The following is a 12245-nucleotide window of genomic DNA, read 5'->3' on the forward strand; positions in this document are numbered from 1 at the left end:
CTATGCCTGCCACCTCCCCGCACTCTCCTCTTCCCTTGCTAGCAGGCATAAATCCATCCAGCCAACCGTCCTTTCTGAGACAGGCAGCTCCTCTTCTTCACCTCCATCCCCAAATATTTCAAAAAACACATTCGTACTAACTCTGGATTGCATTCGATAAAGATCTGGGCAGTTAAATATCACACAACCATACAGTTCCACTCCCGACTTTAAATCGATGCCAGCTCCTTAGTCCACTTAGCGAGAGCTCCCTGCCAAGAGGCATATGGTTTAGCAGTCCGGCAACGGCAACCCCCCGTGCAGACCAATAATACGCTGCAGTGCAACAAGAAAACACGTGCTTCGCACTGCCTCACTATCAACATTTGCTTAACATATTTTTTCTCCCAGTAAATACCAGCTGTTGCAGCGGTGCCGAGAGGCAGCACTCGGATATCGAGCTGTCACACTACTAAAAACCCCCTTCCCGTTTGTAAAATCACCTGCAGGAGCTGGGAAACCAAAAGAGGAGGTATTTAGGAGTCTGGTTATGAGCTGCAACAACATTTGGTTTTATGCGGTTTCATGACCCTTAAAAACCCTTTAGATGGTCACAAATCAGATGCTTGCGGCAACTGAGGAGGATGATACAGTAAAAGCCATCACTCCGCTTCGCTTTATGTTTTTTAAAAGGAGTGATGGCCAAGGTAATCACTATTTTCCCCTCTCTCCTCCAAAACGCATGGCCGCAGGTGAGCAGTGAGGAAGAGGGGGATGCGGACACATTCAAGAGACCCCAATCCATGGCGTAAAGCCTAAAGGAAGCCAGCAAGCTCCGCCGAGATTTAGAAAACATCTCATCTGTCCGTGCAAGGCTGTTTCCCAAAACAAGCCTACTCCTGCTCTAAATAAAGCTTAGCCTAGAAAGACAGCACTGCCTAGTTGCCTAGGTGCAGGAGTTGGGAATTTGGGGCTTTAATCCAGCCTCTGTCGCCAGCGGGTTACTCTTTGCTCTCTGGAGCAAAGTTTTCCCATGTTGGTACAACGGGCATTGCTGTGTTCCCAGTTTCGATGTGGCACAGAGAGCCCTGACCCGCAATGCGCTCGCAAAGAGCAAAGGATTAACCACGCGCAATTCAACAAGGCATCTACCATCCCGCTTGCAAACAGCTTCTTTGCCCTTTAATCTCTCGGGATCTCGCACAGGCCTTCGCAAAAAATTAATGAAGGTAACAAGCGTACAGAAGCAAAACTGCAGGCAGAGTTATGTGCCGCTTCCGCAGCACGATCTGCAGGACAGAGCTGAAGATGAAGCTCCGTCCTCTTGATCGGCCGCGACAGCCGACCCCTGCAAAAAGGGGTTTTAATCAACGCTGCCCCGGGTCTAACGGTGCCCGTTGCCGGAGAGAGACACACGCGCAAACTAAGCAAACACGCTCTGCTGCACAAAGCAACCTCCCGCCCCGCCGGGCTGGAACAAAGCCCTCTCCCTCCGCGGGGACGGCAGAGCAGCGGCATCAGGGCCGGACATGTTTGACTCTGACATTTGAGGAGCAGGGCACAACCCCGGCACAATCGGTTTTCCCCCCCCTCCCGCCCCCGGCACGCACGCCGGCATTTGTTACCGCTGCCCGCTGCCGGCGGGAGCGTAACCCCTCGCTGCGGCGGCAAGGCGGACGTCAACGCCGAGCCCGTCCTGCCAGCCGGGCGCTGAACTCCGGCCCCCCCGTGAATAGGGCGATTCATCCGGGGCGGGCGGCTGGGTGAATTATCAGCCAGGAGGGTTGGCAGGGCCGGCCGGCCGGCGAGGCTGAACTGAGAGCGATTGTGTCCCTGACACGCCGCCGAAGCCCCGCGGGGTCCGAGCCCCTTGCGTTCGCGCGTAAGCGGAGCCACGACACGCCGAAGGACTGACGCTGCTGGAGAAGAAAGAGGCGACTCAGATTTCAGCGCGGTCCCCCCTTCTCCTTCCAGCAGTGACCTTTTATTCCTCCCCAGCAAAAGGCAAAAACACCCGATCTCTCGGCAAAAGCCACGTGTGTTGTAGGGAAGCCACCAGACGCCATAAGCTACGGTCCCGAGGCAAGGTCCCCGGGAGCAGCGTGGCCGGACGGACACTGGAAAGCGCAGAGGGGAGGCGTTGCCGCTCTGCACCCCAATTATTCCACATCCATCATGTGAAGCGAATGTTTACCTCTTACATTTTCGGCTCTGCGGCTCCTCCCGGATGAGGGGAGCGGAGCAGGTCTCTTCCACCGGCTGGAGCTTTCCGAAAGCAGCCCCTGGGCCACGCTGCCCGTACAGCTCACGAGGGCAGCCCGGGAAAAAGGCGGCTCCGAGCCCCTCGTTAACCAACGCTGCCTACACTCATGGCTGCTCTGAGACGAGTAAAGCAGAACAAAAATGAACCCGGTGGATAAGTGTGTATTTTTAACCAAAAGGCCCCATTTTAATAGGTACCCATGTGCGTGTCATTACATTGTTGAAGTATGTTTGCAGAACACAACTTCCCCCACTCCCAACCCCCCAAAATCTTCAATTTTCACCATGTGCCTGCCCTGGCAAACTCAGTCTGAGACCGCCAGGCAAGGGGAAGGCCTTTTTCTCCTTAAACCATCACACCCTTCACCCCTGATAACGGCGCTGGCTCTACGTGGCTATCCGGGATGAGAAATCGCGCACGGCAGTCACGATTAATTTCTAACATAATTAGTTTAAATATGCGGTGGGGAGACGCGCAGAAGCCGCACGGTATGCCAGCCGAGCCCTTCACAAGTCAAACACACGTGGGAACTCTTTTTTTTAAAAAAAAAAAAACAACAAAAAAGCTTTACTTTAATGGAGTCGAAGGCGGTTTTACAGCGTTTCAGACTCACGGAGCCGCCGGGGACCTTTGGGGACGACCCCCCCCCCCCCCCCGCAGCAGCGCCTGGGCACGGGGCACTGAGCCGGCTGCGGGGGTCAAGGGGTCGGCCTGTGCTCCCCCTTACCCGGGAAGAAGGCCGGGCCCGCCGCGGCCTGGGGAGGGACGGGCCGGGGGCACGGCCGAGGGCCCCCCCGGGTGCACACCCGTTACACACCCATATACCGTGTGTGTGCCTACAGACACAGCTTCGGGGCAGCTACACCGGGGCCAAAGCCGGCCAGAACCGGGGCCCCCGCCGGGCCAGCTCCGGGCCCCGCTCAGGGCCAGCACCGGGGCCAGCACCGGGGCCCCCCTAGGCCGCCAGTCCCGGCGGCGCCCGCGGTGAGAAGCCAGGGCCTGGCGGGCCGAGAGCCGCAGCGGGCTGGGCCAAGCCCCGGGGGCGATGTGGAGCCCCAGGCCGGGCCCGGGGTCCCCGCGGCGGCAGAGCAGAGCGGAGCGGAGCGGAGCGGAGCACGGCGCGGCCAGGCCGGGCCCGGGGGTCCCGCACTCACCAGCTCATGGTCCCCCGCCGCCCCGCGCCGCTCCCGGAAGTGCCGCTGCCTTCGCCCCGCCCCTTCCGGTAGCGCCGCCACTAGGGCGGGAGGAGCGGGGAGCGTTAACCCGCCGCGTGCCGCGCCGGGGGTGACGTCGGGGAGGGGTGTGACGTCACGGAGCAGAGCAGGGGGCCCGGAGCTGTGTCCGGGCAGAAAAGACTTTAAATCTTCCGGTTTCAGTGCTAAACCCCGGGAACGGGGCGGGGGGTGTGGGAGTAAAACCACCGCGGACCCCCAAAACGGGGAGCACGGGGGGTGGGCGAGGGCGCGGGGTGCTTGGGAGCACCCTAGGGTGGGCGAGGGCACGGGGAGGGTATGCCCGGAGCGTCCCGGAGGTGGGCAAGGGGAAGGGGTGCCCAGGAGCGCCCTAGGGTGGGCGAGGGCGCGGGGAGGGGATGCACGGGAGCATCCCTGGGGTGGGCAAGGGCATGAGCATGAGCATGGGGTGCCCGGGAGCACCCTAGGGTGGGCGAGGGTGCGGGAAGGGCATGCCCAGGAGCACCCTGGGGTGGGCGAGGGCGTGGGGAGGGGCAGGGCTGCCCCAGCCGAGGAGATCCAAGGGAAGGGCGGCAGGGATGTGCGGCACGTTTGGAAGGGCAGGAGCATCCAGTTTTGGGGAGGAAACCCCCAAATCCGGCTCCAGGAGGCTGGGCAGGGGCGGGTGGGGCAGCGAAGCTGCTTTGGCAACCAAAAAACCCCTTTGTCCTCAGCAACGTCCCCGGCAGCCGCCATCAGCCACCGCCAGCCGTGACCCCGGGGGCGACAGGATGAAGCAAAACACCCCCGAGCTCTGGGTGCCCTCGGACCCCCATTGCCAGCCCGGGGCGACGTCCCAGCGGGGGGAGCGAGCTCGGCCCCAGTGACACCAGGCTGGTGACAACACGTGCCACCGCACGGGGCCGAGGGGAGGAGGCCCGGGATGGGTGCCAGGGGTGGCTTTATCAATTAGCAGGTGGAGGTAAACAGGGCGGTAATTACAGCCAGGGAGGATGATGCTAAACTGGGAAGGTGTTACCGACACCGGTGAGGACAGGGGATTAGCCGAAAAGGAGCGAGGTGGAGCGGGGGGGGGCAGACCTGGGCGGGCAGCCAGCGGGGACGGTGCCCAGGGCGGCACAGACCCCAAGCACCGATTTTGTGCCGGGATGGGGAGAAGGAGCCGAGGTCGGCAGCGCCGGGGCAGTGGAGAGGGGAGGTTGCAAGGTGGCGTGGTGGCACGGTGGAATCAATTTTGGGGTGCTGATGGGGTGTCAGAGCAAACCCCGAGGGGAGGCAGCCAGGAGGACCCCGCCGCGCCCCTGGCCAAGGCGTGGGGAGGAAGAGGAAGGATGGAGCGAGGCCGGCGCCAGGAAGGGTTTGCCGGCGGTTCGCGCTGCCTGCTGGGACACGCTGCTGCTCCTGGCTGCCATCCCCACCGTGATGCACCGCGCCGGCACCTCAGGGTGCAGGGGACGCGGCAAGGAAGGGCCAAAGGCAGAGCTGGGACAAGCGGGTCCTGGCATCTGAGCGTCCCGACGGCCACGGGGCTCAGGGAGCATCTTCCATGGAGGCTCTGCCCCGCGTGTCACCCTGGCCCCGGCGTGTGCCGCAGGGGTGAGTGTGGGCCCTTCCACCAAAACGCTCTGCCGAGAGCGGAGGTCGGACCTGCAGCCCTGGCCAGGGATGGGGAGGAAGGGGGGGGGAACGGATCCGCACGGTGCCAGCACAGGGCCGGAGACGAGGGTCAGGCAATCCAGAAACCATCCAGACCTTCTGCAGAAGATGCCTCCTGCCAGGGCAGCAGGAGAGGCTGAGCCAGTGGCCGGAGGCTGAGAAGATCAGGGAGGGATCCCACCAACATCTGTGGCATCAAGATCTACCAGCTGCAAACCAGGAGCTTCTGGGCGCGGGTCCTCATCGCTCCCAACCCCGGGGATGGAGTCTCAGCTCTTGGTGCTCCTCCTCAGAAGCAAATCCCATCCCGCGGAGAGCTCTTGGGTTTCAACGACAGCTTGCAAAGCCCCGAAGATCCTCAGCGGAGAGGAGCGAGGTGTTGGTGGCCTCCTCGGGAACCCAGAGCCGTCGTCGAGAAGGGAAAGGCAGCAAGTTGTGTGGAGCTGGTACGTGACTGGCAAGCCCTTCCCTCCTCCCCAGAACACAGATAGCCCAGAACAGGGATGGAAAGTGCCGTGTTTCCGTAGCAACCAACATTTTCGTGCAAGGTGCTGCACGCACTCCACGCGTTTTGCCACCCAAGGGTGCTCCTCACCTTCCTGCTCCACGCAGGGGGGGTCCTGCCCGGCGGGATGCCTGTGCCTGGGTGGCAGAGCGGGTCCCCAGCCTGGCACCGGGGCCGCGACACCCTGTTGACGCCTGGTGGGCTCCTTCCCTCCTCCTCCTCGCCCGCAGTGAAGGAGCCCAAACTGTTGGAGCAACATTGGGTGGCTCCTCGCCGTGGCATGGTGATGCCGGCGTTACATCTCCCGGCAGCCTTTGCCGTGCCGCTGCCTGCCCGTGCCCAGCATTGCCAACATCTTCCAGCACAAGCCACCAGTGGAGACAGACGTAACCACCACCACCACCACCACAGCATCCTCAGACAATGCTGGGGGCCGCGGCAGCTCTTCCCCCACCGTCAGCGTTGTCCATGGTGGCTCCGGCTCCTACCCATCCACCTCGGCTTGTCCAAGCCACACAAGGGGACACCACAGGGACCGGCGGCTCCAAAACCAACACGCAGCCCCCGGTCGGTGTGGGACCTCCGAGATGCTGAGAGCACCGAGGGAAGGGCAACCCCGGCTCATCCCGACCCCGCGCCACGGACGGCAGCCCCCGCTGCCCCTCCTGCCCTGCACCTGATCCGGCAACCGCTCCGGCCTCGTCTTAACGGTCACCGAAGGCTTAACCACTTGGGAATCCACTCAGGGATGCAGGAGCCCACCCGGCACAGTGCCCGTGGGCTCCGAAGCCGATTCCCCCAACACCACGAGATGGTGTCCCTGGCTGGGCCAGGCGTGCCCTGAGTCACCGGGCAGCCGCCCTGGGCACCGTCTGTCCCCGGGTTCTCCCTGAAATTAAAGCCTCTCCAAGCCAGGGAGCTCAGCGAAACCCCAGGGACGGGCAGAGCTGCCCTGGCCTGGCAGGAGCGGCAGCTCCTCCGGGGCCCGGCTGCGGATGCAAATCAAAAGGCAGGAAATTTGATGGCGGTGCCGGTGCCTCCACGCCCTGGGAACGCCGAGAAAGACCGCGGTGCCAACGCCGGCCTCCGGCACTGCCGGCAAGCCCTGGGGAAAGGGGAAGCTTGCGGGATGCAAGCTCCGGTCACGCTCCAGCCCAGCAGAGCTGGACCCACGCGGACCAAGGGACCCCCAGACCCTCAGCATCCTCCAGCCTTCACCTCCAGCACGATCCCAGCTCCAGGAGAGCCAGGGCTCCAGCCTCATCGCTGGGGAAGGATTTAACCATCACAGGCCACCGCCCGTGCACCCGCTCCAACTATCCAAGCGCCTCGTCCCGCTCCTTCTCCCACCCGTCCCTCGTGCCCGTACAAGCACCGGCTTTGAAACCCGGTGGGTTATTTTTAACCCGAGTGACCCAGCCCGGCAAAAATCCCCTCTCCGCTCTGTACCTGGGGCGATTGGGCCGGCGAAAGGCGCGGGGCATTACCGGCTGAAGCGGCGCGATCCTCTTTCGCCCACCGTTATCCGACAGCTGCAACCCGGCAAAAGCCGCCGGCAAAATGGTGACGGGGTCAAGGCGGCGGCGACGGCACGAGCAGGGAAAAATAAGACGCAAGGTCAAGGGCAAACCAAGGACGCGGCGGTTTTGGCGGGGGCTGCGGGGCGTACCCCCGTCCCAGTGCGGCCGGGAAAAGGGGGGGGGACGCGAGGACGGAGCCGGTCGCCTTCGGGGTCACCCAGCGTCCTGGCCAGCCGGTCTCGCCACGCCGTCCTGCGAACAGAACTGAAGGAGAGGGGGGGGCTGAGAAAAGGTTGGGTTATTTTTAAAAAAAATCATACCAAAAAAAAAAAAAATATTTAAGAAAATACAACACAAGAAAAAAATGTACAAACAGGTTTCAAAGTCGCCCGTAAAGAGGCACAGCGCCCAGCGTCCTACACATTTCAAGCCATTTTAACATCCCCCTTACATATTAGAGACTTCTTTTTTTGCTTTTTTTTTTTTCCAAACCAATATAGATCTTTTTTAAGCAAGGTAAAATAAAGATATTTACTACAGATTTTGATTGTCAGCAAACACAATATATTTACTGCATTAGCATTTGCTCACAGTGCAAATGGTACAACAATACATCAGTTCAATATTTCTGATTTTTTCCCTTAAAAATGCTGTATGCATTAACTATCATATTTGCATTACAACATGACAAATGAGCAAATGAAATGTGTGTGAAAATTATCACCTTTTCACAATATCAAGCATAATTTTTTTTTTTTAACCTTAGTATAAGGTACTATAAATCCAAGAAATAAAAACATCCACAAAATATATTACATCTGGTATGATTTTTTTTTTTCTCTAAGTACTCAACTTTATACAAAAGTCTTTCAAAAAATATCATTCCCTTAGGTTTGTGTGGTTAAACCTGATTGTGGTTTTTTTTGTTCCTTTCGGTTCACATAAATTAGACTGCATTCTTTCTCTTCTCTTTATTTTTTGTACGTTTTTAATGTTTTTTTTCACATGCAGACATCAAACCTGGATAGCACGACCTTTTGGCAACAAAGATTTTTTTTTTTTTAAGTCATTATTATTTTTGCTTAGTTTAGCTTAAATGTCTGAGCACAGTTTTATTAAAACAAAAGAAGAAAAAAATCAGAGCAGTCATGCAATGACATGCACATACCAGAAGGAGAAAGAAAAAAAAAAAAAAAAAATAGAGGACTAATTGATTTTTCTCCTCCGTAGTTGGTTGGTTGTTTTAAAGTGACCAAATAAAATAAAATAAAAATATCTCACATTATAAAAAGTATTCAGCAAAATACTGGGGGGGTTTCTGCATTTCTGTAAAGAATTTCCCTTCTGCTGGGGGAAAAAAAAAAAAAAAAAGGAAAAGAAAAGGAGAAAAAAAAAAAAAACAACCTCAAACCCAAAAGCTGCTGCCGGGACATCGCTCCCCGCCGCCCCCCGAAGTTGCGGGGGACCCGCAGAGCCGCCCCCCGCCCCGCCAGCCCGGCTCGGGGGGGCCCGAGCCCGCTTACCTCCGCCGTGGGGAACCGGTGCTTGGGGGGGGGGGGGGGGGGGGAAACTACAGGGGAGGGGAGGCACAGGGGGCCGGATCCAGGCCCAGCGAGGCAGAGAGGAGCCGGATCGGCTCCATCCATCCATCCCCACCCGGACGGGCCGGATCCCGGCGAGCCCAGCCCCTGGGGAGCCGGGCGGGTCGGATCCAGGAGGGCCCGATCCTGACCAGCCCAGCCCCTGGGGAGGCGGGTGGGTCAGATCCAGGAGGGCCCGATCCTGACCAGCCCAACCCTGGGGAGGCGGGTGGGTCGGAGCCGGGTACCTGGGATCCAGGTCAGCCGGGATCCCGGGAATCTGCAACCCGGGTAGCCCAGATCCGGGCCAAGGTGGGTGCGGGCAGGCTGGACCCGGGAGATGCGGGGTGCGGGCAGCCAGGAGCCGGGCAGCGGGGTGCAGGCAGCCGGGATCTGGGCAGGCTGGAGCCGGGAGAGCCGGATCCGGGCAATCCGGGTCTGGGCAATCCGAGTACGGTCAGCCGGGATCCGGGCAGCGCGGGTAATTTGGGTGCAGGCAGCAGGGATCCGGGCACCGGGGTGCGGGCAGCAGGGATCCGGGTGAGCCGGGTCCGGGCAAGGAGGGTGCGGGCAGCCCGGACCCGGGCAGTGCAGGTCCAGGCAATCCGGGTGCGGGCAGCCGGGATCCGGGCAGTGTTGGTGCAGGCAATCCGGGTGCGGGCAGCCCAGATGCGGGCAGTGCAGGTCCGGGCAATCCGGGTGCGGGCAGCCCGGACCCGGGCAGTGCAGGTCCGGGCAGCGCAGGTGCAGGCAGCCTGGATCCAGGCAGTGCGGGTCCTGTCGATCCAAGTGCAGGCAGGATCCGGGTGTGGGCAGCCAGGACCCGGTCAATCCGGGTGCGGGCAGAGTGGACCCGTGCAGCGTAGCCCCCGGCATCCTGAACCCGGGGGGTGAGGCCACCCCAGGGCCCCCCCGGAGCGGTGCGGTGCGGAGGGCAGGGGAGGAGAGGGGGTGTCACCGCGCCGCCCCCCGCGGTCCCTCAAGCGCACGTGGTGACGGCGGGGGCGAGGGCGACGGGGGGCGAGGTGGCGGCGGCGGCGGCGGTGGGGGCGCGGCGGGGGCTGCCCGGCCGAGCCCTTCTCGGCCTTCTTCTCCTTCTGCTTGAGGTGGATCTTGGCGTGCCGCTTGCGCTCGTCGGAGCGGGCGAACTTGCGGCCGCAGAACTCGCAGGCGAAGGGTTTCTCGCCGGTGTGGGTGCGGATGTGGGTGGTGAGGTGGTCGCTGCGGCTGAAGCTCCGCATGCAGATGCGGCACTGGAAGGGCTTGTGGCCCGTGTGGATGCGGAGGTGGCGGGTGAGCTCGTCGGAGCGGGAGAAGCGACGGTCACAACCCTCGGCGGGGCAGGCGTGGGGCCGCTCGTGGAGCGGCGTCTTGCTGGGCCGGTTGGGATACTTGCGGGGTCGGATGGGCTTGAGGGTGAGGGGCGGCTGCGGCAGCCCCCCGAAACCCGGGTGGATCTGCTTGTCCTTGAAGGCCTTGATGGTCTCCAGCGGGGTGATGGGGGGCGGGTTGACGCGGATGGGGTCCAAGCTCTGGAAGGGTTTGTGCTCCGTGATGGTGCCCATGTCGTTGGGGTGGTGGTAGAGGTTATAGTCTGGGATCATGGGGAAGAGGTTGCTGTCCAAGGCGGGCTTGGCCGCCTGGTAATCCTGGGGGGAGTAGGTGAGGCCGGGGTTGCTCTGGGGGTCGTGGAAGGAGACGGGCTCCGGGTAGAGGTCACTGCAGGAGGAGTAGGGCGGCAGCGCGGGGTACATCTGGTCCACCTCGCCCTGCGGCGGCCCCATGCTGCCCGCCGAGCTCTGCGTGCTGGTGAGCGCGCCCGAGGACGGCGGCACCCCCAGGATGCCCGCGCTCATCAGGCTGATGATGTTGTCCTGGCACCAGTTGGAGGGCGAGTCGAAAGCGAATTTCCCCAGGTAGGTGACAGTCTTGTTGCCCGGGGCGGGTTGAAAAGTCCCCGAATAGGAGGACAGTTCCTGACCGGCCTTTTCGTTCGCTAAGCCAATGTCCATAACATTATCTGCAAAGTGCGAGAGAAGCGGGGCAGGGTGAGCCGGGAGGGCCGCGCCGCCCCGGGTGGAGGGGCACCGGGGATGCACCGGGGATGCGCCGGGCCCCCCCCGCCCCGCTCCTTCCTACCCCTCGCTGCTTCCCCCTCCCCGCTCCGCTCTCCGCGTACTGCGGCGCTGGTTGCCGAGGGTCCCGGCGATGCGGGGCCGGGCTGCCGCCCCCGCCACCTCCGCGGGGACCGGACCCGGGCTGCCCCCGGGGCGGGGGGGGGACGGACACATAGACACACCACCGCCGCCCCGCAGGTGGGGCCGGGGGAAGGAGGTACCTGCGGCTACAGGTAGGCTTCCTCCCCGTCCAGCCCCCGGCAGCGCTGGGCACTCCGCGGAGCCGGCTGCGGCCGCCGACGCCGTTACCGACTCGCCGCCTTCCCTGCGCCGAGCCCCGGCGAGGAGAAACACGGGAGGAGGCGGGGGGGGGGGGGAAGGCTTTAGCCCGGCGAGGCTCTGGGTGGGAGCGGGGACACGCGGGGAGCCCCCCCCCCACGCCGCTCTCGGTGCTCACCTGTGCCCCCCATGGTCGTGTCCCCCCCTCTCCCCAACCCCGCGCTCCGGGAAAGTCGGCGCCGCGTCCCGGGGAGCCCACGCTGCCGCCGCCGCTGCGGGGTGGTGGTGGTGGGGGGGGCGGCGGCGGCCGCCACGGCCACACGCGTCCGCGGTGCCTCCGCACCCGCGCGGATCCCGGCGCGGGAGGGTAACCCCTCCACGCCACGGGGGCCCGGCCGTTCCCACACCCCACACACACCCCCCACCCCCCCCCGCCCCGTGTCGTTCTCCCCACGGAGCCCGGCCGCCGTCCCCGTACCTGCGGCGGCGGCTCGGCAGCAGCGCTCGGCGGAGCCCTGCAGCGATCGCGCGGAGACACGGCGAGGAAAGGGGTGGGTGGGTGCGGGGGGGGGACGCTCCCCAGCCCCAGCGCTTCCCTTCCCTCCGAGGCTCCATGACACCCTACCCACAGCGTCCTCCTCCTCGCCCCACCGGCTCTCCCCCCCCCCCCCTTCTCCCCATTTTCCTTCCCCCCCCCCCCCCCCACTCTTACCTGCAGCCATCTGGTTGTAGTGAGCCACCGAGTCGCTGCTGCTGGAGAAGATATTCAAAGAGTTGGGGATCTCCTCTGGGTACAGATTGTCAGGCAATTGGTTCATCAAAGTGTTCATGGTCCCCGGCAGCTTCTCCAGTAGTTTGCCTGTCATAGCACTGGAGGAAAAGGCTGGTTCAACGTGGCTCCGAGCTCAGCTCCCGAGGAAACAACATCCGAGTGGCAAATCCGTGCGAGGGAAATCATGCAAGAGAAAAAGTTGGGGCGGGGGCGGGGGGGGGGGGGGGGGGCCGGGGGAGGAGGAGGGGAGCCGGGGGTGGCCGCGGAGGAGGGGGTGCGGGGGGGGGGGGGTTGGGGGTGCGGTCCTCCGTGGGTCCCTGGTGGTGTTTCCTCGAGGGGGAGGGGGCGATCTGGCTGGCAGATGTGGTTGTAGAAGCGGGT

General features: G+C 62.6%; 1 protein-coding gene across 1 annotated transcript; it reads right to left on the minus strand.

Moving 5' to 3' along the window:
• Window positions 1–9468: 9468 nt before the first annotated feature.
• Window positions 9469–11958, minus strand: EGR3 (early growth response 3). The gene is given in 3 exon segments (XM_050910259.1): window positions 9469–9762; window positions 9764–10716; window positions 11805–11958. Coding segments are annotated over 3 exon segments (1194 nt in total). The 3' UTR covers window positions 9469–9675.
• Window positions 11959–12245: the final 287 nt, after the last annotated feature.

This window comes from Gymnogyps californianus, chromosome 23 (assembly GCF_018139145.2).
Source record: "Gymnogyps californianus isolate 813 chromosome 23, ASM1813914v2, whole genome shotgun sequence".
NCBI classification, from domain to species: domain Eukaryota; kingdom Metazoa; phylum Chordata; class Aves; order Accipitriformes; family Cathartidae; genus Gymnogyps; species Gymnogyps californianus.